Source organism: Hordeum vulgare, chromosome 7H, assembly GCF_904849725.1.
Source record: "Hordeum vulgare subsp. vulgare chromosome 7H, MorexV3_pseudomolecules_assembly, whole genome shotgun sequence".
Classification (NCBI taxonomy): Eukaryota; Viridiplantae; Streptophyta; class Magnoliopsida; order Poales; family Poaceae; genus Hordeum; species Hordeum vulgare.
In genome coordinates, this window is record NC_058524.1 from 548,046,582 (window position 1) to 548,074,284 (window position 27,703).

At 48.7% G+C, this 27,703-nt stretch overlaps 1 protein-coding gene across 1 annotated transcript; it reads left to right on the forward strand.

The window, feature by feature from the left end:
* The first annotated feature begins 21,559 nt into the window (after positions 1–21,559).
* On the forward strand, positions 21,560–24,500 carry LOC123413191 (cinnamoyl-CoA reductase 1-like). The gene is made up of 6 exons (XM_045106141.1): positions 21,560–21,857; positions 22,174–22,343; positions 22,548–22,733; positions 23,260–23,422; positions 23,622–23,811; positions 24,240–24,500. Exons 1-6 carry the CDS (start codon positions 21,731–21,733, stop codon positions 24,370–24,372), a joined length of 969 nt encoding a protein of 322 aa, XP_044962076.1. The 5' UTR covers positions 21,560–21,730; the 3' UTR covers positions 24,373–24,500.
* Positions 24,501–27,703: the final 3,203 nt, after the last annotated feature.

The window sequence follows — 27,703 nt, forward strand, 5'->3', positions numbered from 1 at the left end:
CCATGCCATCTTGGGCTATCAAACTGCAGGACAAGATGAAGACAATTTTCTGTATGCAGGCCAAGGGTCAGTACCAGACACATGTGGCTCAGAAGCAGAGCCGCCAGAGGCATAAGCGTGTTCTCAGGACCTTGGATGTGGACATCCCCAGCGGCTCAGAGGACGACATCACTCTTGAGGCCACTTGGATGCAGGCTCAGGGGTGCCAGTGGTCTGGCGATGAGGCAGAAGAGGAGGAGCAGACCGACCAGGAGGGGACAGACGAGTCTGGTGATCCTGAAGATGAGGAGTAGTTACCTGTGGAATTAGGTGTGCCCCTTTTTGGTGTCTTGTGCCAAAGGGGGAGAGAGTCTAGGATTTGCTTTCATTTCGAACTTTGCATTGCTTTGCTTTATCTCGTATGGTTTGCTTCGAACTTGGTTTGATTCTCGTTTGCTATCTTTTGTGAGACATGATCTTATGTGAGATTTATTTCCATCAAATGATGTGAGTCATATGTCCCGTATTGTCATATATCTCTATCTTTTTGTTCTCATATTATTCTCTGTGCAAATCCGTTATTGTCATCAATCCACCAAAAAGGGGGAGATTGTTGAGGCATAGTTTATGCCTAAGTAATTTTGGTGATTGATGACAGTACCGTACAGGACTAATCGTGTGTGTCAAGGTTTCAGGTAACACTCGTCAACGGCACAAGACGACACGTCTCCTCTCTTCTGGAACGGAAGCACGGCGCTCTCTACGATTCTCTTTATTTGAGTCATTGGAAAGCCGTACTATTAAGAGGGGATCCGTAGTGGAAAGGTTTGGGTGGAATCTATCTTTACACACGCACACTTCACATTCTCCCTTTCCTTATCCTTTGGAGCGGCCCTCGCCTATTCGTCTCGATTATCTCCGCAAAATGGTCCCCAGCGGTAGTACCGCTGGTGCCAGCGGTAGTACCGCTCGCCAGCGGTAGTACCGCCCCTGGTCAGCGGTAGTACCGCTCAAGGTGTTTTGTTCCACCTACCTAGCGGTAGTTCGTGGATGGACCCTTTTGCGAAGACTTTCCCGGCGGTAGTAGTGCTTGTGCACTATCAAGGGGCCAGCGGTAGTACCGCTGGTGTCAGCGGTAGTACCGCTGGAGGCCCAGCGGTAGTACCGCTGCAGCCAGCGGTAGTACCGCTAGGCAGCGGTAGTACCGCTCCGGCACAGCGGTAGTACCGCTGGAGCTCGGGCAGAGAGTGGGAAAACGGTCTGATTTCCCCCCCCCCCACTATATAAAGGGTTCTTCTAGCTGAGGAACCCTATCTCTTACCTCTCTAAGCTCCATTGTTGCTCCACAAGCTCTAAAGTGCCCGATCTCTCTCCCTAGCCAATCAAACTTGTTGATTCTTTAGGGATTGGTTGAGAAGGCCTAGATCCACACTTCCACCAAGAGAAAAGTTGATTCCCCCACCAATCCCTTGCGGATCTTGTTACTCTTGGGTGTTTGAGCATCCTAGACGGTTGAGGTTACCTCGAAGCCATATTCCATTGTGGTGAAGCTTCGTGGTTTAGTTGGGAGCCTCCAAGCTTTGTGTGGAGTTGCCCCAACCTTGTTTGTAAAGGTTCGGTCGCCGCCTTCAAGGGCACCTATAGTGGAATCACGAGACCTTGCATCGTGCGAGGGCGTGAGGAGAATACGGTGGCCTTAGTGGCTTTTTGGGGAGCATTGTGCCTCCACACCGCTCCAACGGAGATGTACTTCCTATCAAAGGGAAGGAACTTCGGTAACACATCCTCGTCTCCATCGGTTCCACTTGTGGTTATCTCTACCCTTTACTTTGTATTTGCTTATGCTTGTGACTATATCTTACTTGTCTTAATAGCTCTTGTTGTTAGCTTCTATAGGGTTCACCTCATTGTCATATTATTTGTGAACCCGTATAGTGTTTACCTTAACTTGTTAAGATTAATTAAAAAGTGGTCGTTGTCTATTCACCCTCCCCCCTCTAGCCAACCATATCGATCCTTTCAAGCTCTGGGAACATGGTGGAACTCGCAGCCCTCGAAGGGGCCGCTCAGCTGCTGGATGAGGAAGCGGTAGCTTGCCATGTTGGCGTCCCTGGCATCCCATTCGCCAGAAACTTGCTGTACCACCAAGTCTGAGTCGCCGAAGCATATGAGTTGCCGGATGCCAATCTCCTTGGCGAGCCGGAGGCTGTGAGCCAGTGCTTCGTACTCGGCGACATCGTTGGAGGCAGCGAAGTGGATCTGGAGAGCATACTTGAGCTGGTCTCCTTTCGGGGACGTCAAGACGATGCCGGCTCCCTGACCCGTCCGCATCTTCGAGCCATCGAAGTGCACCCGCCAATGCGTAGAGTCCGGAGGTGGCGGCTCGAACTAGGTCTCGGCCAAGTCGACCAGAAAGTCGGCCACCACCTGAGATTTGATGGCGGTGCGAGGCTCGTAGCGAATATCGTGGTCCGCCATGGCGATGGACCACTTGGCAATCCTGCTCGTCGCATCATGGTTGCCCATGATCTCTAAAAGTGGAGCAGTGCTTACCACAGTGATGGCATGCTCTTGGAAGTATTGCTTCAACTTCTTCACCGCAAGGTAAACACCATAACAAATTTTTTGGTAATGTGGGTAGTTCTGCTTGGAGGCGGACAAGACCTCGCTGAGGTAGTAGACAGGGCACTGCACTAACAGTACCTTGCCCTCCTCCTTGCGCTGAACTACCAACACTACACTAACCACACGAGTGGTCGCGGCAATGTATATGAGTATGGGTTCCCTTTCTGCCGGCGCTGCCAAGATTGGCAGGCTTGAGATGACCCGCTTGAGGTCGCGGAAGGCTTCGTCTGCCTGGTCGTTCCACTCGAATTCCGTCGTCTTCTTCATGAGCTGGTAGAGGGGAAGGGCCTTCTCGCCAAGCCGGCTGACGAACCGGCTAAGGGACGCCAGGCGGCCGGCGAACTTCTGGACGTCTAGGATTCGAGCCGGCCGCACCATCCGCTCGATGGTGCCTATCTTCTCGGGGTTCACCTCGATGCCACGAGCGGACACGAAGAACCCCAAGAGTTTGCCGCATGGAACCCCAAAGACGCACTTCTCCGGGTTGAGCCGGATCTTGTACTCGCGCAGGTTGGGGAACGTCTCCCGCAGGTCGTCGAGGAGGCTGAAGTGCTGCTTCGTCTTGACGACGATGTCATCCACATAGACATGGATGTTTCTGCCGATCTGTGGCAGTAGACACTGCTGCATGCAGCGTTGGAACGTGGCACCAGCGTTCTTCAGACCGAACGTCATGGTGGTGTAGCACTAGGCCCCGAAGGGCGTGATGAAGGAGGTCTTCACGCGATCAGCTGGATCCAGCCTGATTTGATGGTATCCTGAATAAGCATCCAGAAACGACAGCAATTCGCAGCCTCGTGTGGAGTCGATCACTTGATCTATCCTAGGCAACGCGAAAGGGTCTTTTGGACAGGCCTTATTCAGGCTAGTGTAGTCGATACACATTCGCCAGGTGTTGTTCTTCTTCAGCACCAGGACTGGATTAGCCAACCAGTCCGGGTGGAAAGCCTCCATGATGAAGCCGGTGATGTCGGTTGTGCTTCCCTTGCAACGGCGCCAGAAATTGTCGTGTTGACGACACCAGGAATCCTTCAACTGTGGCTACGCCTTAAGGGACTTCCTAGGCAAGTATGCAAAGGATTTCCCCCGTGACCTTCGAGCCTTGCGTTGGTGTTCCCTCGAAGCGGAAAGGGTGATGTAGCCAGCGGTGGTAAGTATTTCCCTCAGTTTGAGAACCAAGGTATCAATCCAGTGGAGGAGTCTCACAAGATCCTGCAAAAACACAAAAGCTTGCTCCCAACGCTATGAAGGGGTTGTCAATCCCTTATAGATTGTTTGCCAAGTGAGAACTGAAAGCAACAAAGTAACAAAGCAAAGTAAAAGCGGAGGTGTAAATGATGGATGTGAATAGACCCGGGGGCCGTAGTGTTTACTAGTGGCTTCTCTCATGAAAGCAAGTAGACGGTGGGTGAACAAATTACTGTCGAGCAATTGATAGAACCGCGCAAAGTCGTGACGATATCTATGCAATGATTGTTTCTATAGGCATCACGTCCGAAACAAGTAGACCGATACTTTCTGCATCTACTACTATTACTCCACACGTCGACCGCTATCCACCATGCATCTAGTGTATTAAGTCCATAAGAACAGAGTAACACCTTAAGCAAGATGACATGATGTAGAGGGATAATCTCAAACCAATGATAAAAACCCCATCTTTTTACCCTTGATGGCAACTTCTTGATGTGTGCCTTGTTGCCCCTACTGTCACTCGGAAAGGTCACCACATGGCAGAACCCAAAACCAAGCACTTCTCCCATTGCTAGAATCATAGATCTAGTTGGCCAAACAAAACCCAAGACTCGGAGAGACTTACAAGGATATCAAATCATGCATATAAGAAATCAGCAAAGACTCAAATATATATCATAGATAATCTGATCGCAAATCCACAATTCATCGGATCTTGACAAACACACCGCCAAAGAAGATTACATCGGATAGATCTCCATGAAGATCATGGAGAACTTTGTATTGAAGATCCAAGAGAGAGAAGAAGCCATCTAGCTACAAACTACGGACCCGTAAGTCTGAAGTGAACTACTCACAAGTCATTGGAGGGGCGATGATGATGATGAAGAAGCCCTCCAACTCCAAAGTCCCCTCCGGCAGGGTGCCGGGAAGGGTCTCCAGATGAGATCTCGCGGAAACGGAAGTTTGCGACGGCGAAAAAGTATTTTCGAGGCTCCCCTGATTTTTTGCGGAATATTTGGGAATTTATAGGCCAAAGACCGAGGTCAGAGGGCGGCCAGGGAGGCCACAAGCTTGCCCATTGCCGCCTCCCCCTGGTGGTGTGGTGGGAGCTTGTGGGCTCCCTGGAGCCCACCTGGCTTGGCCCAAAGGCCCCCTGGTCTTCTTCCGTTCGGGAAACAATCATTTCAGGGTTTTTATTCCGTTTGGACTCCGTTCCAAAATCAGATCTGAAAAGAGTCAAAAACACGAAAAAATCAGGAACTGGCACTTGGCACTGAATCAATAAGTTAGTCCCAAAAAAGATATAAAAGGTAAATAAAACAACCAAAGAAGCCAAGATAACAGCGTGAAACCATCAAAAATTATAGATACGTTTGAGACGTATCAAGCATCCCCAAGCTTAACTCCTGCTCGTCCTCGAGTAGGGAAGTGACAAGAATGAATTTTTGATGCTTTCATGCTACCTAGCATAGGTGTCCTTTGTAATTCCTCTTATGTGACGTGAATGTTCAGTTCCATTAGATTCAAAACAATATTTTTCTATTGACGTGGAAACAATAATAATTCAAGCAAACTAGCAAAGTAATCATGAACTTTCAAAATAACAAGGCCAAAAGAAAGTTATCCCTACAAAAGCATATAGTCTGGCTATGCTCTATCATCATTGCACAATGAATTTAAATCATGCACAACCCCGGTATTGGCCAAGTAATTGTTTCACACCTTTACTTACTCAAACCTTTTCAACTCTCACGCAATACATGAGCGTGAGCCATGGTTATAGCACTATAGATCGTGTGGAATGTAGTGGAGGTTGCAAGACAAAAAAGGAGAAGATAGTCACATTAACTAGGCATATCAATGAGCTGTGGAGATGCTCATCAATAGATATCAATGTGAATGAGTAGGGATTGCCATACAAACGATGCACTAGAGCTACGAGTATGTGAAAGCTCTTAAAGAAAATTAGTGGATGTGCATCCAACTTGCTTGCTCACGAAGACCTAAGGCAATTTTGAGGAAGCCTATCACTGGAATATACAAGCCAAGTTATATAATGAAAATTTCCCACTAGCTATATGGTGGTGACAAAATGAGAGACTCTCAATCATGAAGGTCATGGTGCTTTAATATGCACAAGTGTGGAAAAGTGGTAGCATTGTCCCTTCTCTCTTTTTCTCTCATTTTTTTTATTTTGGTGGGCTCTTTGGCCTCTTTTTTATGGGATTCTTTGGCCTCTTTTATTTCCTCACATGGGACAATGCTACATTAATGATGATCATCACACTTTCAACTCAAAACTTAGAGCAACTATGACTCTATATGGAATGCCTTTGGTAGTGTACCGTGGATATGTTCTAGCATGGCATAGACATCAATGGAAACATCATGCTAGATATCTTACGATCATGCAATGGCAATGTAGACGTGGTGGCACACGTCATGGTGGTAGTTGTATGGCAATATATCTCGGAATGACTTTGAAAAAGCGATAATAGGTAGGTATGGTGGCTGTTTTGAGGGAGGCTAATGGTGGGTTTTGTGCACCGGCGAAAGTTGCACGACACTAAGAAGATAGTGATGGTGGAAGGTGAAAGTGCATCTAAACCATGGACTCAACATTAGTCATGAAGAACTCATATACTTGTTGCAAAAGTTTTATTAGTAATCGAAACAAAGCATTCAACACAGACTCCTAGGGGAAGGGTTGGTAGGTATAAACCATCGCGCGATCCCGACCGCCACGCAAAGGATGACAATCGATATACTAATCATGCTCAGATTTCATCACATAGCGGTTCACCATACGTGCATGCTACGGGAATAACTAACTTCAACACAAGTATTTCTAGACTCACAACACCTTACTAGCATGACTTCAATATTACCATAACCACAACTCAAAACTAACTGAGATGAATCAAACTTCTCTAACTATTCAATGCACATGAAGGTGGAAGTTTTCGTATCCCTTTGGATAACTACCCCTTTTGAGACTACTTTCAAAGCATAGATCAACTACCAAGCCACGCACCGCTGCACTCTAAAAGATATAAGTGAAGCACATAGAGCAAAAGTATCTAGCTCAAAAGATATAAGTGAAGCACATGTGAGCTGAATTGTCTACCAAAAGATATAAGTGAAGCTCGACAAAATCACGGTGTGTGCATGTATCTCTCTCTCTCTAGGTGTGCAGCAAGGATGATTGTGTCACAACAAAAATAAAAGACTCCTACGATACAAGACGCTCCAAGGAAAAACACATAACATGTGGTGAACAAAAATATAGCCCCATGTAACGTTACCGATGGATTGAAGACGAGAGAGGGGATGCCTTCCCGGGGCATACCCAAGCTTAGGCTTTTACGGCATCCTTGAATCTCTTGGGGTGCCTTGGGCATCCCCAAGCTTGAGCTCTTGCCACTCTATTTCTCTTTTGTCCATAAGAACTTCACCCAAGACTTGAAAACTTCACAACACGAAACTTAAACAGAAACTCGTGATAACATTAGTACAAGAAAGCAAACCACCACTTCCTTAGGTACTGTAGCAAACTTAAATTCTACTTGTGCTGATGTTGGGTTACTGTACTTTCAATCTTCCATGGCTAATACCCCCCGATACTATCCACAGTTTTATCAAAATAAGCAACCAACACAACAAAAACAGAATCTGTTAACAGCAGACCAGTCTGTAGCAATCTATATATTTCGTATAACTCTGGTACTTCAAAAATTCTGAAACATTATGACAGTCTGAATAATTTGCGTACCAATCAGAAGCAAAAAGAATACTCTCAAAAGCTCTTACAGAAAAAAAGGAAAATTCTTTTCGTGAGCAGAAAGTTTCTGTCTTTTCCAGCATGACCAAACGATCATCCCCAAGACTAATCATAACGGTTTTGCTTGGCAGAAACACAAAAAGAAAAACAAAAAACACAATCATAACAGAATTATGAAAGTGTGGAAAACACAAAACAGAAAGGAAAAGGATAGATTCGTTGGGTTGCCTCCCAACAAGCGCTTTTGTTTAACGCCCTTAGCTAGGCATTCAATGATGCTCTCACAAAAGACAAGAATTGAAGCATAACAAGAGCATCCTAAAGCATGTGAAAACCACATCTAAGTCTAACATACTTCCTATGCATAGGAATTTTATAGGAAAATAGATTGTCAAGACAACCAATAGTTGCCATATGCAAGGAAGAAGAAAGAGACAAGAGCAATCTCAACATCATGAGAGGTGATTCGGTAACATGAAAGTTTCTACCAAAATATTTTCCTCTCTCATAGCAATTACATGTGGGATCATATTCAAATTCAACAATATAGCTATCCCATAGGATATTCTTTTCATGACCCACATGCATGCAAAGTTGACGCTCTTCGAAAATAGTGGGATTATCATCAAATAAAGTAATGACTTCTCCAATCCCACTTTCAGTATTGTTGCAAATATCATATTCATCATGAGGTTTGAACAAATTCTCAAGATCATAAGAAAGATCATCACCCCAATCATGATTATTGCAACAACTAGGGAACATAGCAAAACTAGCATCCCCAGCTTAGGGTTTTGCATAATTTTAGTATGATTGTCACTAATAGAATTTATAGTGAAACCATTGCAATCATGCTTTTCATCCAAGGAGACCTCGTGAATCACTTCATATATTTCTTCCTCACAATTTTCAGATTCACGCATCTCACGCAAAACTCCATAAAGATAGTCAAGTGCCCTCAACTCACTAGCAATTCGTTCACATAAGTGGGTCTCTTAAAGAGATTAACAAACGAAGATGCAAGCATATTGAAGGCACATGGCACACAAGCGAACAGAAAGCAAGCGAGAGAAAAAGGGCGAACGAAAAAGGCAAAAGACAAAAGAAAACGGCAAAGGAGAAAGGCAAACGAAAATGGCAAATGTGAAGTGGGGGAGAGGTAAACGTGAGGCAACTGGCAACAAAAGTAAATGCAGGAGAAGAGTTTGTGAGACCTACTTGGATAGATCTTGATTTCTCCTCCCCGGCAACGGCGCCAGAAATACTTCTGATGTTTGTTGTGTATCCCCGGCAACAGCGCCAGAAATACTTCTGATGTTTGATGTGTATCCCCGGCAACGGCGCTAGAAATACTTCTGCTACTGCAACAAAAGACCTTCCAATGGCGCCAGAAATAGGCGCGTCGGCGGAAGAATACTTGGCTTGATCCTTCTGCTGCGGCTACGCCTTAAGGGACTTCCTAGGCAAGTATGCAAAGGATTTCCCCCATGGCCTTGGAGCCTTGCGTTGGTGTTCCCTCGAAGCGGAAAGGGTGATGTAGCACAGCGATGGCAAGTATTTCCCTCAGTTTGAGAACCAAGGTATCAATCCAGTGGAGGAGTATCTCAAGATCCTGCACAAACACAAAAACTTGCTCCCAATGCTATGAAGGGGTTGTCAATCCCTTATAGATTGTTTGCCAAGTGAGAACTGAAAGCAACAAAATAACAAAGCAAAGTAAAAGCGGAGGTGTAAACGATGGATGTGAATAGACCCGGGGGCCGTAGTGTTTACTAGTGGCTTCTCTCATGAAAGCAAGTAGACGGTGGGTGAACAAATTACTGTCGAGCAATTGATAGAACCGCGCAAGGTCGTGACGATGTCTATGCAATGATTGTTTCTATAGGCATCACGTCCGAAACAAGTAGACCGATACTTTCTGCATCTACTACTATTACTCCACACGTCGACCGCTATCCAGCATGCATCTAGTGTATTAAGTCCATAAGAACAGAGTAACGCCTTAAGCAAGATGACATGATGTAGAGGGATAATCTCAAACCAATGATAAAAACCCCATCTTTTTACCCTTGATGGTAACTACTTGATGTGTGCCTTGCTGCCCCTACTGTCAGCGGGAAAGGTCACCACATGGTAGAACCCAAAACCAAGCACTTCTCCCATTGCAAGAATCATAGATCTAGTTGGCCAAACAAAACCCAAGACTCGGAGAGACTTACAAGGATATCAAATCATGCATATAATAAATCAGCAAAGACTCAAATATATATCATAGATAATCTGATCACAAATCCACAATTCATCGGATCTCGACAAAGACACCGCCAAAGAAGATTACATCGGATAGATCTCCATGAAGATCATGGAGAACTTTGTACTGAAGATCCAAGAGAGAGAAGAAGCCATCTAGCTACTAACTACGGACCCGTAGGTCTAAAGTGAACTACTCACGAGTCATTGGAGGGGCGATGATGATGATGAAGAAGCCCTACAACTCCAAAGTCCCCTCCGACAGGGTGCCGGGAAGGGTCTCCAGATGAGATCTCGCAGAAACGGAAGCTTGTGGCGGCGGAAAAGTATTTTCGAGGCTCCCCTAATTTTTTGCGGAATATTTGGGAATTTATAGGCCAAAGACCTAGGTCATGGGGCGGCCAGGGAGGCCACAAGCTTGCCCACTGCCGCCTCCCCCTGGTGGCGTGGTGGGAGCTTGTGGGCTCCCTGGAGCCCATCTGGCTTGGCCCAAAGGCCCCCTGGTCTTCTTCCGTTCGAGAAAAAATCATTTCGGGGTTTTTATTCCGTTTGGACTCCGTTCCAAAATCAGATCTGAAAAGAGTCAAAAACACGGAAAAAACAGGAACTGGCACTTGGCACTGAATCAATAAGTTAGTTCCAAAAAAGATATAAAAGGTACATAAAACAACCAAAGAAGACAAGATAACAGCGTGAAACCATCAAAAATTATAGATACGTTTGAGACATATCAAGCGGCAGGTGAGCCGCTTGGAGGCGGAGGTGGGGTCGAGGACGAGCGCATATGAGCCCGGGTTGGGCATCACCGCAGGATGGTCCACCCCGCTCCATGTGATTGGTTTGTCAGACCAATGCATGCATTGGGGAACCGGGGGAACCGTGGCATTCACCTCGCGCCGTCTCTGGCACAGGTTGTGCTTGTCGCCGCCTTCACTGGTGAAGACGACGAATGCTCCGTGTTGATGAGGGTAGTCGTCATGGAGGTGGCCGTCGTCGCATGGCGGCGGCGGTGGAGCCGGAGCAGGACCAGGAGCCAGTGCGCGAGGCGTCGCGTGCGCACCCGGGGGAGCCGGCAGGCCATCCTCTTGCGACAGCCGGCGTGCGAAGCTGCACTGTCGAAGGGTGTGGTTGGACGGCTGCGCCCCAGAATGTATCTTGCAGGGGGTGTGAGCAGTTGCTCGAAGGACTGCTTGGGCAGCCAGTTGGCGTTGTTCCTGTTGGAACGCTTCCGCGGAGGGCCGGCTTGAGGAGCCGACGTCTCGCCCTCCATGCTGGCTACGAACTTGTTGTTGGAGCACGAATCCATCTGATCCGCCTTGCGCTTGTTGTTGTTCTGGCCGCCTCGGCCATCTCCCGTCGGCTTGGGAGTAGCCGGCATGGGGACAGCTTTGTCCGAGGCGGTCACCTTGACGCGCATCGCCGAGTCGGCCGTGGCGTATTTGTCCGCCTTGGCCATGAGCACCGCCAGAGAGGTGGGCTCGGAGCACATAAGCTTGTGCTTGAGGAGGGTGCCGTCTCGGCAACCGTCGATAAAGTACTGGATGGCTTGTACCTCATGCACCCCCTCGCAGGAGTTGCGAAGCTCTGTCGACCGGGTGACGTAGTCGCGAAGGGGTTCGTCGGGCCTCTAGACGCCCATGGCCAGCTCGCGAGGCCGGCCAGGGCGCATGTAGGTCCCAGTGAAGTTGCGGACGAACGCCTCCTCGAAGTCCACCCAGGAATTGATGCTGCCGGCCGGAAGGCTGTTAAGCCAAGTCCGAGTCGAGCCGGCCAACATGAGTGGCACGTAGCGGACCGCTACGCGCTTGTTGCCCCTGGCAATGCCGACGGCCGTGGTATAGTCGATCAGCCAGTCCTCTGGCTTGGCCATGCCGTTGTACTTGGGCGTGTCCCGAGGCAAGGTGAAACCTCGGGGGAACGGCTCCCCTCGGATCAGGGGGCCGAAGCAGGCCGGACCGATGGGACCGTCCTCCTCCAGGAGGGTCGACTAGGCCAGGACAATGAGACGCCTGCGGGCGTCCCGATCATCCTGGGGAGTGCGAGCGGCGATCTGAGTAGCGAGAGGGGAGGCGCCTCGCGAACCAGAGACATGAGTTCTTCCCGGGTGAAGAACCTCACACTCCGAATCGCCCTCGTCACCTCCGCGTTGCTTGCTCGAAGTGTGCTCGCTCTGGCGCTGGGAGCGCCGGTCTTGGCTTCCCTCGCCCCTCCGGCCGGAGGTGCGATGCGAGGAAGATCCTTCTATGTGATGCTGACCGCTAGGGTTGCGGCGTGCTCCGGAGTTGGGTCCCGGAGACTCTGACTGGGCCTGACCGGGATCAAGCCGAGTCTGCTGTTTGTTGGCAGCGTCAAGGAGATCCTTGACCCGCTTCTCCTGGAAGACGCGCTCCTCGCCATCCAGGCTCGCCATCTCCTCCATGGCCGCCTGTGTCGCCCGCAGGTTGCCCGCAGGGGTCTCGTAGGTGGGTTGGTCGCCACCCACGACCTCGGTAGTGAACCGGCCGCGGCTGCGGACCGATCCTAGCCGGCTAGGGGTCTCGAAAATCAGAGTGAGGCCGTATGTGGAGTTATACTCGCGCTGCGTGGCCTCCATCCGACGTTTTGCCGAGGCGACGACATTGCCCTCCTCCAAGATACGCTTGCGAGCCTCCTCCAGTGAAGTCCGGGCGTCGCTAGGGTTCGCGGAAGCAGGGACGGGTGTTTTTAGGCCGGCGATGGCGTCCTGAAGAGTATCAGCGGTGGCAACAACGGGTTCACCAGCGTCCGCTGACGCCTTGCCATGAGCCGCGCTGGTGCCAACGCCGATAACCATCACCTCCACGACGTTGGAGACGGCAGCGACATGGTATGGGGTGAAGAACCCCACCGACAGCGGAGGGCCGTCGAAGACGAGAACGTTGTTGGGGTACACGTCATGGGCAGGCATCTCAACGATAGAGAGCCTGTTGAAGCTGGCGCAGAGCGCCTCAACGTCGAAGTCCTCGCCGAAGTAGCGAGGACCGTCGTTGAGACGTAAGTCACTAAAGAGAATGTTGATGTTCTCCATAGCAGCGACGATGACGCTAGGATGCGCCTCGTCATCAGAATCTTCGTCCGAATCCGCATGGCGGACGGGGACGTCGATCATCATCGGTGTTGCCTCGTCGAAAGCGGGCTCCACGGGCATGCAGACCGATTAGGACGCAACGCATCCGGTGGCGTAGGTGCGGGGCCCCGCCCAGCGCGTAAAGCCAGCTGATGCCGCAATCGGCCCCACGATGGGTGCCAAATGTCGATGAATACTCACAACATATGCCATAGGTAGGCTAAAGTCGGTGAGAACCGAAGGGACAACGGAGGGCGCTGGGAACGAGGTTGGTACTAGCATGGAACGCACGATGTACCCAGGTTCAGGGCTCTCCGTAGAGATAAGACCCCTAGTCTTGCTGGAGTGTTTGATGTGTATGAGTGGATTACAATGCCGCTCCTGGAGCTGTGTTGGGAGGAGGAAGAGGGGAGCAACCAACTCGTCTCTGCCTCTCTCTATGTGGTTGGTGGGTGTGAAGTGTCGTTCGACCGTCCTCCTGCATGGGGGGTGACCGGGGGGTTTTATAGACGAACCCACCGACCTACAATATGGATAAAGGGTACAAGAGTGGGACCCGGCTGGCAGCCTCGCTGGCTGACCAGGGGCCCACGAGAGTCTTGTCTTGTCGCTTGAGGGACCCGCCGGCTGCATGGTCTCGATTGGCTGTGGGACCCGCCGGCTGGTCAATGAAGCTCTCGCGTAAGGTTGACGCTGAGCACGTGTTGTGCGTCGGGCGTCGTCCAGCGAGATTCATCATGGGCAAGTAGTACGACCGCCTCCACTGTTCCCCACGCCGAGTGAAGTAATGGAGTGGGAGTGTGACGGTCCGACACTATGCTAGGTGATGGATCAGAGCCGGGGTAGGTCAGCGGCGTGGCCGCCGAAGCTCGTACCTGCCGGACACTCCGATCCAGTACCTATGCTGACGCGTAGTTACCTTTAATCGTAAGGTCTCATCCTGACCTACGATGTGATGTGACTTGTGATTCCCGGCCGGCTGGCCTGCTTGACTAGCCGGTTTGGGCACGGTCGCCTCGTTCCTAGCCGGCTAGCATGACCAAGCCGGTCAGGAAGAGGTAACCGTCTCAACTCTAGCCGGTAGGGGTTGCCTGGCCGGCCAGAGAGATGGCCGCCTCGTCCTCCAGCCGATAGGCGCAGGCTAGCCGGCCAGAAGACTTGGGCCTTGGAAAACTGTGTTTGTTCATATCCTTTGGACAGGAGATGAAGGAGCAGGCTTGATGAGCCTATCCCGGGGTTATCTTCCGACAATTTCTTTTGTATTCTTTTGTATTTCTTTAGACATGACTGTACTGCTTCTGTTCAATACATATCATTGAATTTATCGGTTGATTGCTTTGTAATACATGTTCTCTTTGGAGTCCCTCTGCTCCATAGCTTTGCTCCCGAGCGAAGGAAACTGTAGTTAAAATTCATGAAACGGCTGCATGGTCTCTTTTTAAATTCTAACGAGGTGATGGATTATCGAACGATCCAAAAAGCGGGGAATCTTTTTTCGTGTGAACGGTTTGGATACCATGAACGCGTCTGTGGGAGCAGACAAATGAGGTGTGACCGGTCGCCGTCGCAAATGCGCACAAGTACACACAGGGTCGGATTTGATGTTTGCTAGCGCGTCGTATTCAATTTTCACATTTTCAGAGGACGAAAGAGGACATGAACAGGTCAGGTCAGTGCAGGCGTGCCGAAGGGATAGTGAAGGACCGCTGACTGCCTATACTACACGACACTGCACCCTGCCGCTGCGGTATGGAGGAGTGTCAGCCTTGGCGGTGGATAATGCATGGCTACCTCTTCTCCGGCAGCCAGCAGATTCAGCTACAAGATGTTTTCTTTTTCTTGTTTATCGCAACTTCAACCAGCAGATTCAGCTACAAGATGTTTACTTTTTCTTGTTTATTGCAACTTTAACCAGCCGATTCAAACGGATACGTGCTTTGTTCGTATTTTGTTTGTTTAGATTGATCCGACGGATATTCGTGTCTCTTCTGGCAATTGGGTCCGCACTTGCGTCAAGGCGATCATGATCATTTTAGGCGGCATGAAAAAAATCATAATAAATATTTTGAAAACATAAAAGTCGACGATAGTCTATATTACATTAAATAGAAAAATATTTAATAAACAAAAAACAAAAAGGGGCGCTGTCCTAGGCGTCCTCCTCCTCATCATCGTCGGGAACGGTGAGGTCGGCGAGCGTCAGTGCCGGGTCAGCCGAGGGGAAGGTCGTCTCCGAGGCGACGGCGACGGCGTCGTCCGCCGATGGCTGTACCGGCGCTCGTTGGACAACATGCCGCTCCTTCTCCTCAGATTCGGCCTCACGCTCCATCGGCTCGATCCTTAGGGCATGTGCGCCCTCCTCCGACACCCGCCGCTGTCGCCAGTGCTCCAGGTAGGCCGCCTCCTGCTCTGGTGTCGCACCCAACTAGACAGGTGGCACGCTGACCTACTCGCGCATCACCCCGTCCCAGGCATACAGCTCGGGCCTGAGGACCAGCGACCCTGACTCAACGGGGGACGACGGGGCCAGCGGTGGCACGACGCAGTCGCCGACAGCGGAGAGCACCATGGCCTCCGACTGCTGCTTTTGGTAGGCCTCCTCCTCCTCCTCCTTGAGGCGCGCTTCCTCCTCGCTTGCACGCAGGACGACCACCAGCGCGTTCTCGTATGCGGTCTCCACTTCGTGGTCTTCTTCTCGCACAATGAAGGACGGTGACTGTCCAACAACCACATCATGGACGCCACGTCGGCACTGCTCCTCGTGCTCCCACGCAAACCAGGCCTCCCATTCGGGAGAGTGTGCAGCGTACGCGGGGTTGCGCCGCTGCTCTAGTGTGAGCTGCTGCTACCGGCGCCTCACCTCCTCCGCATGCGCCCGCGCCGACCGCAGCACCGCTGGCACTAGGATCCTCTCCAGATCCAAATGCCAGTCGTGTGGTAGTGTGACCTCGGGGTAGGGGAGGGGGACGCGGTGCTCCCAGTGCAACCTCACCTGGTGCAGTTGTACGCTGACCCGCTACCGAAGGCGGACTAGAAGACGCCTGCGATGGTAGCGCGTGGACAGTGAAGAAGTGGGACTTGCCCTTGTATTTGGTGGAGAAGAAACCCATGGTGGCTAGGGTTTTGTCGCGAGCGGGGGAGCAACGGGTGTCTAGATGTGGATGAGGGCGACTTCTGGAAGAGGATGAGTCCCCCCCCCCTCGCATGTGGGCCGCTGACGTGTGAGCCCGTGGTGGGTGGTCGTCAATAATAAAGACGACGTCGGTTTTGACCGGGCGCCACATGTGGATGCGCGCGAACATCAGAACACGCGCGCCGCGTCCGCTTCACATCCACGCTGACGGATTTCAGGCGCAATTTTGGGCTGGAAATGGGTCCGTACGGACGCAAAGCGAATGCGTTTTGGATTTGAGTTGACGCGTTGGGCCTCCACTTTTGTCCGCGCCGACCCAAACGAATGCGGGCAGACGATTTGGGTCGCTCCGTTGGAGTTGCTCAACGCATTGTTACAGATCTTCAAATCATTTAAAACGTCGTCGTTGCCTCATTAGATGGAGAAAGTGATGAGATGGAGCGAGCGTCAGGGCAACTCCAAAGCACGACCCCAAATACTCCGTCTGTGTCTGTTTGGGTAAAAAGACACAAACCGCAGCCTAATCTGTGGGAGTAAATGGACGGATGTCCGTTTTGGGTCCATTTTGGATTCATTCCCGATCCAAGTTTGAACCGCGTTTGCGGTCAAACGGACACACGTGGACGGACGCTCGCGTGCCTTATCATTCCTTGGCCCGTCCGTCGGTGGCACAACCCATTTTCTTCCTTCCGTCCCTCGTCATCGTCGACGCCACCTATGATGTCCACCTTGCTTTGCCCATCAGTTGCACCGCCCCTTTTATTTTGTCCTCTGTCCTTGTTCTGCCCTTCGTCCGCGGTCGTCCACCTTGCTTTGATGCCTGTGAAGGGGCTCGACGTGCCCTTTCTGGCCTCATCTCCACCACGACCGCAAGGGGTTTTATGCTTTGCTTGCAAGCTACCATGCATAGCGGGGATGAGTATTTCTTTCACAACTTTATTTGTTCATCGGATAATTCGTCTACGGATGATGAGGACATAGTGGTGGCAGTATTGGTTGTCCATGACCACATTTGTAAGATGCGGCCTCAGCAGGGCCAAACCAGTGTTTCGGGAGGCCCTAGGCGGACTCGACGACATGGGCCCCTATGTCCTAAGACCATGCATCTTTGGTTTAAAATTTGACTATAATAATTCGAGTGACTCCATCGAGAAAAATAATAACCAAATTCCAACTTACTCAATCAACATTCGACAACAATGATACTAAAAAGATAGCAAAATGAAACTAACGTGACATGATTACCTCAAATAAGAACCAAATTTCGAGTGACTCCATGTCTCCATCGACAACAACAATAGTAATTCAGTTCTTAAAAGAAGGTTTCTTGCCTTTGTTCTTCACTCACATCAACATTGCTTGAAGAAGTGAACAACTTATTCAAAAAAAACTTTCAGTGGTTGAATTTTCAGATCACCTTCTTTCTTTTATCTTCTTTTTTCAGCACCCGACAATTGCTAGTGCTCTTGTGGGTGAGTATGGTATTTCTAGTGATCTTGTGGGTGAGTATGTTCGTATGAGTGAGTCCACATGTATTCAATCAATGTACAGTTCCTGGAAGGCCTTGGTGGCTGTGTTTGGCCGTGAATACCCGAGAGAGACCAAATGTCGCTGATACAAAGAGGTTGTTGACAATTAATGTAAAGAGGGTTTTTTCGGACATGCTTGGTAGTATCGATTATATGCAAGCGGAAGAACTGTCTATTTACTTGGCATGGTCAGTACAAGGGGCATGTGAAAGGTGACATTGTCATACTTGAAGCGGCATCTTCACAAGATCTATGAATATGACATTTTTTTGGCATGACCGGTTCTCACAATGATATCAACATTCTCCAGTGTTTGCAAGGCTTATAGAAGGCCACTCACTAAAGGTCAACTTTGAGATCAACAAGGGATATTACCTAGCTGATAGTACCTATCCTTAGTGGTCCACTCTTGTGAAGACCATGCCCAATCTGCAAGGAGAGAAAAGACAGAGGTTTCCCAATGCACGAGAATGTTAGAAAAGATCTGGATTGTGCTTTTGGTGTGTTTCAGTCTCAATATGGTATCGTTCGAAACCCTGCATTGACATGGAGTATTTAGAAGCTTTGGGAGGTGATGACTGCGTGTGTGAATCGTACATAACATGATCGTTAAGGATGAGCGTGATGAAAACATCTATGACCAAGGGTTTGATTTTCAAGATGAGAATGTTGAGCCTGAAGACCCACCTCGTGCAACCTTTGATCAGTTCGTCCAATTTCAACGTGACATGTGTGACCGACACATTCATACGCAACTACAAGATGACTTGGTTGACCACATATAGAATCACATTGGCAATCAATAGATCCGGTTTAATGTCTTTTTGTACGGACAAACTTTAAGTGATTTTATAAGACTATTTAATATTATTTAAGTTTCTTTTCGGACATGAAACTATTTTTTAAGTTTGATTTGAAATATTTTTTGCATGTTTGATTTTATTGTATGTAGTCTTTGACACACGAGATAGATCCGAAGATGCGGTTGCGCGTTGACCGCCCGGTCGGCGCAAATACAAATCCGGATAGATACGACACATTTTCATTCTAAACGGATAAAATGAACATCCATTTGGTGTCGTTGCCCTGTTCCCGTAGGGCAGTGCGTGTCATAGCTCCTACTCACGCACCCTACAAAACACACTATGACAATACCACCATCAGAGCATCTCCAACCGTACAAAAATTTCGTGCCCAATAAAAGTTATATCGCGTCACTATAGCATTTTTAATCCGCTAAAACCAACATTGCTTTAGCAGACGTCAAAAAATGCGCGCCTAAAAAGCACGCAGTGCAAATTTTAAAGCGCACGCAATCCGGCGCCGAAAATATGCTGCATGAAAATGGACTGGCCAGAGCGTGAAGAGGCAGGATTAGACTCTCACCCTCCTCCCCCCGCGTCACTCCCGCACGGCGACCGGGGGGAAAACCCTAGCCGCCGGCTTCGGCCCAGACCTTCCTCCCCTCCCTCCCTCGCCGCCGTCGGGCCACGCTAACAGGCAAAGCCTGCCGGTGCCGGTGGCGGCGGGGCTCTTCCACATCTCGCTCGAGGGCGTTTGGTGCGGGTCAACGGCTTCCAGCGACGCGCCTCGCTGGTGAGGGGCATCGAGATGCGGCGGGGTCGTGAATTCCTGGTGGCGGCGTGGTGGGCTTCACGATGCGGGCTTACACCCGTGGCAGCGGTGGCGGCTCGCTGGGCTCGTTCAGATATGGCGGGACGATGGCCGTGGGCGGCGCGCGGCGTCTTGCCGGTGGGCTTGGGCGTGTCGCACGGGAGATGTTGCCCCCATCCTTGTTCCGGTGTGGCCCGGCGTGGCACCTCCTCTGGTCGTCTCCGGGGTGGATCTCGTCCGTTCCGGCGCCCTCCTCGTTAGACGGACGGTCGGCGTGGGCTACTTGCGCTCCTGCAATGGCGACCGTGGATGGGCGTTGCAGGGGCAACGTAAGGGGCAACGTAAGGGGAGGTAGGTAGGAGGGATGGGTGGTGAGGCCACCCGTCACTGGCAGGGGTGCCGGTCGAGGTTCGCATCGCTCCTTCTCTCCCCCTTTCCCCGTCTTGTCGTCGCCAATCCATGTTCCGTGTGGTGGAGCCGTGCCGACCGTTGTCAGCTCCGACTCGGTAGGGGTCTGCCGGTTGGCAGAGGCCCATCCCTTTCAATGGCCAATGGGGTGTCAGGATGCAGTGCGGCGGCTCTGTGGTGGGAGTTGTGGTGTTCATGGGCGGTTCTCGTGGCTCGGGTACGGACTGACAACCCTGGTCGTGTGGGCGGCGGGGCGGCCGGGGCTCGGCGTTACGTAAGGAGGTGGAGCGTGTGCCGGGGAGAATTCCTTGTCTGGCGGTGGGTAGACCGATGGTGGCGACGTCTGTGGGCGTCGTACTCTTCTTGAAGACGTCGCTGCGGCTGCTCTTGGTCCTCTGTTTGCTTCGGATGAAAATCTTGATCCTTTCGATCGGGCGGTGCGGCACTCCGGCGTCGTACCCTTTCTGAAGGCACTGTCTTGGATCTCATGTGCGTCGACGGTCAGCTTGGGCCCTCGCGGTGGCAAGTTCATGATGGAGGGCCATGTCATCCCGTAGTGGTTCTTTTTGCTCATCTTTTGCTCGCTTGGTGTTGATGTTGTTGATCTTTAGTACCCTTGTATCTTGTCTTGGGTGTTTTATTTAGAAAAGGAGGCTAAGCCCCGGCCTCTGCATCGAGTGATGCATGCAACCATCTTTATTACTTATTCAACAAAGGTCTCACAAGAACATACATCAAACCACCCGAAGCCCCCTCTCACACCTACAAACTGTGATAATGTGGAGTGCTTCACTCCCCATATCTAAATCCGGTGTCGTCTCCGATCCATCCACATGACGTATTGGAACTCACAGCTGGTGCAGCAGGCCTAAAGCGTACACCACATGCACACGTTTTAGAAGCCGCCATCATCATCGAACCATTGAACCATCTTTAGGAGAGAGATCCGCATAATCCTTGTCAGTCCGGCCATCCGTCGACGCCATCACGACGCCCAACGGCACCACCTCCCTGCGCTCGTCCATCCAGACGTGAAGACTCAGTAAGATCTGTCGTGCGTAGCACCTGCCGAGCAGGCATGACAAAGCGTAGCACCTGTCGGCCAGGCATGACCTGACATCACCACCGAAGCTCCGTGCAGGATGAAGACGCTCCACTTTCTGCCTCCGTCTTCCAGCACTGCTCCACAAACGATGCTCCCTAGAGAGGAACGACATCGCAACGCCGCCATCGTCCGATTTGGAAAACCAGATCCTAGGGTTTCCCTCGGAGCAGCATGAGTGGATCAAGAATACTTACAGAACGAAGCCTTCATCAAGGTAAGGCTCGGTTTTCACCAGCAACCATGTCTCCCCACCATCAGACCCGTCATCCCCGGCAGAGGGGACGCCGCCACCACCATGGTCCCGGGTTAGCCGTCGCTGTCGGCACCGCCAACACCGGATTAGATCCGGCCAGCAAGCACCAGGAGAAGGCACCTGGAACCAGTCGCTGGCGCGGTGGATCGGGCCGGATCGGCTACCACCGCTGTACCTACGCGCACAGGACGTCCAGTAGTACCAGGCGACGCCGCCGTCCAGGCCCTAGAGCCCCGCCGCCGCAGCCCCGGACGCCGCCGTCCAGGCACCGCTTTATTGGTGTCATCCACTGCTGTCATTCCACCCACACCATCCAACCATAGTCCAGATCACTGTACAGACCGAGCCTGACGGCAGATCTGAACGAAGATGGAGGAGAGGATGGGGATGCGCGCGAGAAGGGCGGCCACCCGCCGTCGGGGTGGCTGGTGACGGCGGCGGCCAACGGATCTGGCTAGGAGGGGACTCGGGAGGACGGCGGCTCAGACGCCTCGGAATAGCCAAGCAGCGACCCGGAGGCGGCGCTTAGGTCTCTAATCGCAATACTTGTTCCTGGCTATTATTTTCGATGTTCATGGTTCGTTGTTTTATATATAAAGCAGGACAAAAGCATTTTTCGGTAATATGATACACATGATAGCGTCTTTCAGGGCATGTCAAAAACATTTTAACACGCCTAGTATTTTTACAGCATACAGTACTCTTTTTGAGAGCATATTGGAGGTGAGCAGTAAAGCATAAGAGAGAGACAGAGAGAGGGAGAGACGGGGAATGGAGGCGGCGGCGAAGAGGAGCGTTGTGTGCGTGACCGGCGCAGGAGGCTTCGTCGCCTCATGGCTCGTCAAGCTCCTCCTCTCCAAGGCCCACTACACTGTCCGCGGCACCGTGCGCGATCCCGGTAAGAGCCCTCGACCTGGAGCTCCTCGCTTCGATCCGACGGCCCTTCCCACCAACTCCCGAAGATTCTTTTCAGTCCGGGACTCTGGGCTGTGTCATCGAAGATCTATGCTTATTTGCTTATGAAGGAGCATGTAGGATTAGGAATAAAATCAATAGAACGAGTACGTAGTTGCTGAAAAATGAGAACCGAATGTTGACGTGAATAAGTTGCTGACCTCCTACGTACTGTTGATTTCTAGTTCTTGGATTTCTGAATAATCCCAACAGTGATGTTTGGTGGTGGTGGTGTGTTTTGTGCGTGCCACATGATGCAGGTAATGCTAAGAATGCTCATCTCAAGGCGCTAGAAGGTGCTGGGGAAAGGCTGCAGCTGCTCAGCGCTGACCTGCTGGACTACGACAGCATTGCGTCGGCGGTTGCTGGCTGTGAGGGCGTCTTCCATGTTGCTAGCCCTGTCCCTTCTGGCAGATCGACCAACCCTGAGGTAATTTTCCCAAGAACACGTACCGTTTCACAGTTTCGTGGGTTTTGAGGTAAACCAGGAGGCCTAGATCCATGTTCTCAAGGATTTTGCCCCAAGAAGGACCAATTCTTATTCATAGGAGACATACTGAATTCAGTGCATAACGTGTGAGTGAGATCCACAAATTTTAACAATGTATTATAACAATCTTTTACTTTTTTGCAGGAAGAAGTTATAGCCCCTGCTGTAACAGGCACACTGAATGTGTTGAAGGCTTGCAACGAGGCAAAAGTTAAGCGAGTTGTCATAGTGTCTTCATGTGCTGCTGTGTTCAACAATCCTAACTGGCCCAAGGGCAAAGTATTTACTGAAGACAGCTGGTCAGACGAGGATCTGTGCAGAAAGGGTGAGGTAAGTAAGGCAATGCCTTTGCATTTGCTAAACCTTGGTGCGCTTACACCGCTGTTTAGCCCACAGTGTAGCGTGCTACATCAGCTGCTAATTAATCTCAGATTGATGTCTGACTTGGAATATACTCCCTTGTTCATGATCATTGACGGATGGACGTGAAAGTATGAAGAACGAAATAGCACTGATTCCTCAACGCGAGCGGTCTGGTACCCGGTCAAGGGACTAATGAAACACCAGACCCAACTCTTGAACAGTTCTCACTTGCCTTGGCCGATAGCTTAGATGGCTGACCATTAGGCATAGTTACCAATAGTTTAACAGTAAGCCTCTTGATTTAACAGTAGGCCTTTTGTCATTGTCTCGTTGTCTATTGCGTCATCTATTTAGACCAGAGGGAGTCTATTATAAAGTTGGTTCTATGGTTGATTTTTATGTTTTCACGTTGAGTTTTACCCCTGAACTTGTTGTAATTCCTTGCTCTGGATGACCCCTATGTAATAAGTTATCTCTGTTGTCATTCTGGCAGGATTGGTATTTGCTTTCCAAAACGCGCGCAGAGCGTGAGGCTTTTGCTTATGCAGCGAAAACTGGGATGGATGTTGTAGCTATTCTACCATCATTGGTACTTGGCCCCTTGATGCAGCCAACAGTGAATGCGAGCAGTAAAATTCTCCTCAAATATCTCAAAGGTGGGTGTGTTTATCTTTGGGTTCGCGTGTTTTACATGCACTTGTATGACAGAGTGGCAATTTACTCAACATTGCTCTGTTTAAACTTGGGCATCAGAAAATGATGCCTGTCCTCTGTTGCTTTTGTTCAAAAGACCAAACTAGTTTAGGCTTATATATAGTTTTGTTTCATTAAAAATGCAATACTTCTCTTTTGCAGGAGAACATGAGACTGTAGAAAATAGATTCTGGAATCTAGTGGATGTCCGTGATGTTGCCGATGCTCTTCTTCTGGCATATGAAAATCCAGAGGCATCTGGACGGTACATCTGCAGTCCAGTACGAATAAAAGTTTCTGATGTCATAAACATTCTGAAGACCTTATATCCAACATACACTTATCCCAAAAAGTAAGCGCCTTTCTCAGCAGGCAAAGTTTTCATCTTATTCTTACTACTGTTTCAATCCTCACAAGCTAGATGCCCCCCCCCCCCCCCCCCCCCCCCCGCGAAAAGGAAGGATAAATGCAAGTATGTTTATCTTTTCCTGAGATAAACAAGTATCAGCATCGCCTGGAAAGCACTAGAATGGCGATTTTATCATTTGTCAAATCGAATGAAGCATAGTAGAGTGCCAGGTTTTTGGAAGTATAATACCAACTACACGTACAATTTAGCATGTATTTTACGATATGAAATGTAAAAAAGTGAACAAAAAATGTTTTCACCATGTCATAAAATGCTTACGATATTGGAAGCATCCTGCTTTTTTTTTCTGACAAATACTTTTCCATGCTTAATTTGGACGCAACTTGCTTTCTCCCCGAATTGGTTTGCAGCTTTACGGAGGTGGAAGAAGGTAAAGTTATGAGTTCTGAGAAACTTCAGAAGCTAGGGTGGACCTTCAGGCCTGTAGAGAAGACCCTCGGAGACAGTGTCGAATCCTACAAAGCATCTGGCATCCTGAACTGAGCATCCAACTAGGGAAAATAATGCTTGCATTGCAAGCTCGTTCTGGTTCATGTAAGCAGTGAAACAAATAAGCTGGTGACACAATCATCAAGGGAATCATGTGAAATAAAAGAAACATTGGGATATTATATGTGTGCTTTATTTTCTGGGGCCTTGTGGTGTTTCGAGCAAAGTAGTTGCACTGTGCAGCCAGTCTTCTGGTGCTTCTGTGAGTGGCTGCCTGCACATATTGTGTGATTATTGTGACATCCTTTGCTTAACACACTAATGCAAGCGAAGTAAAAATATGCCGCCTCAATGAAGAGTGAAGACATTTCCAAGGGCAAATCTCCAATGGATGCCCATATTCGTCTGCGGACATGGCGCTAGCACCCAAATATTCCTAGAGAAAATATCATATGGAAACCAACATTCGATGAGAACTTTGTGGAAACCGTGTTTTAAAGTTTTGAAAAATTCTGAAAAAAATATGGGATGTTAAGAGAGTGATGTTTTATTCTCATAGCAAATTTTAAGTTGAAACACATTACGAGATATGAGCTATGAAAAAGACAAATTTCAGCCTTGAACAGTGACATTACTATTTGGTACTATTCAATACTGATTTTGTCTTTTTCATACCTCACATCTCATAATGTGTTTCAACTTGAAATCTTATGTGGCAATAAAACATCATCCTCTTAATATTTCAGATTTTTTTCAGATTTTTTTAAACTTCAAAACATCTTCTTCTCATGGTTTTCACCGGTTTCCACTAAATGCAGATTTCCGTATGTTCCTCCTTTATCCGTTCTTTAAGTCTTTATTTTTTGAATATTGGAAATGAGAAAATACTAAATTGCATCAATATCAAAGCATCAATAATGTAAATTTAAATAGCGATTCAAACACAATTTTTTCAAGTAAAATAGTTCAAAAAAATTCCAATTTATTCAGTTACATTCTCTAACCCATTGAATGAAACACCCACAAATGCTTCACTAGATTATTTGAAAACTGTGTACGAGTTTCTCCATTGCGAATCTGGTGGTGCATCTAGAGAAAATTCTCAAATGTCGCCACCTCTTGATATGGAAGCCAAACAAGTTCATCCATATATTCAAAATCAAGAACATGGCGAACCATGCCAGTCTCATCCTCCACAATCATATTGTTTATAATCACACCACATGTCATTAACTCTGATAATATATTGTTGAAATTGGTGGTGGGCTTTAGGCCCATAAGAGAATTTCAGAAAATCTCCAAGGGTCATGTAGGTGGTGGCATGACAAGGTGGTAGTGGGAAGTTTAGTCTCACCCCGCTAGTGGAGAAGAAGTTGGACCTCTATATAAGGGTCTCTCTTCTACATGCTATTGGAGAGTGAGAAGAGAAGAGGCCCTCGCGCACTCCTCCTCCGCCGCCACGCCTCGTCACGGGTTGCGGGAATGAATCGAGCTCATACCTACGCGCTTATTTTTGCCGATCAGAAAACGAGATTACGTAACGGATGCGGCACGATCTGAGACGTCGGATCGTGGGCTCTCCACCCGGCCGCCTATATAAGCAGGGCTAACGCCAACCCTAGCCGTCATGAGAATCATATCACATCTGTCTCACGCGCTCGTTCCTTTCCTGCTGCTGCCGTCAGCGACTCCGTCCCGTTCACCGCATACACAGTCAACGGGAGAGCAGGCCTCCGAAAACCCGCCTCTCCGGTTTCTGTACGGGAGAGGGGCGATAAGGTTTTTGGGGAGCGATCACGCGACTGCTCGCCTCCGTTCGTCTGCTTCGTCTACGTCCTCGTCATCGCCATGGCTGAACCATCTGAGGCCGATCATCTCGCCCTTGAAACTGAGAAGAAGAGGGCAGAGGATGCTGATGCTACGGCTGCGTCCGCCGCCAACGCCGCTGCTACGGCCAACTGGCCTACTGGAGGGTATAGCTCGTTTATCCCACTCCTGTTCGTTTCAATCCTAGTAGTACTACTTGCATGCATAGATGTATCAACTATATGCGTAGTATGTGCTAGATTAATTCATGATTAGTATGTCATTAGTCTAGTCAATGCCATGCTAGTAATTATCTCGTGGATTAATCTACTCGGAAAATTGCCTATTTACTCAACATATATATGGATCTCATTGATTAACAGGTCCACAAACAATTGCAAAACGACCTTGAAGCACTAAGAATGCCTCATGGCATCCTTTCTAGCAGTTTTCTGTCTAGCAGCAACTGAGATTTCTTGTTACCTATTGGATTGAAGATGATCTTGACAAAAGTCACTTCCAGAGAATATATATAGGTACCATCAAGAAGTCAGTATCTCATGTCGTAGTCATGTCAACTAATGGTATAATTGCACTTTGGAGACCAACAAATAAGCCAATGGTAATCAACAAATAAACAAGGCTAATTTTAACATGACCCCTCTTATCTCTTCTTTTCACATGGGAGATAAGGACGTAAGAGTTACTAAATGAAATCAACGTTTCAGATCTATTATATACGCTACCTCTCATGTGAAAAAATGAGGTAAGAGAGATAAAAAAAGGTGGTAAGTGTTAAAACTTCTCAGCAAATAGTTAAGATTAATTTCACAAGAAAGAAAGACATTTGGAATTGGTATTGCAGGTACATGGATATCATACATGATTTTTGTTGCCATTTATTTCTTTTAGGTTATTCTTTTGATTAGACATTTGTAAAAAAAATATTGACAGGAAAAACTGTGAACTTTTTTGTAGTCTTTATCTCGTCCAAAGAAAATGTTTTTACCATATGAACATTTCCTCTGGACGACATAAAAAACTAATGCTCTTAGAATAGTACTCCTTTGTGAAAGGGAGTATCCTCTTATGAAAGGCAGTATCATATTTCTAATGTTAATTGATAAACTATATGTTGACTGGCCTAAGAGTCACAAACAACGAGGAAAGTACCCTTTTGAGCTCGAGCTCAAATACACCCGCATCAACAATAAAATGAAAAAAAAACATTTAAAAAAAATCTGAATTTTTTTTGTGATAAACTTTGACAAAAGCTCTAAATTCTTGCAAGTTTTCATCATGCTTTAAAAAGTAGCATTCGTGTAATTTGTGGCAAAAAAAATCAGTGTTTCAAAATGCTTTCAAAAATAGCATTTTCAAAGCATTGTTTTTTGTTTTTTGCCACGCTTTACTCGAATGTGACCGTAGAAAAAATAAATGAAACACTTAAAACTTTTGTCAAATTTCTAAAAGAAAATTCAGGATTTTTTAAAATATTTTTATTTTTTAAAATTTTACTGTTCATACCGGTGCATTTGAGCTCGAGCTCAAATACTCCAACCGCCTCGACCGTAATATA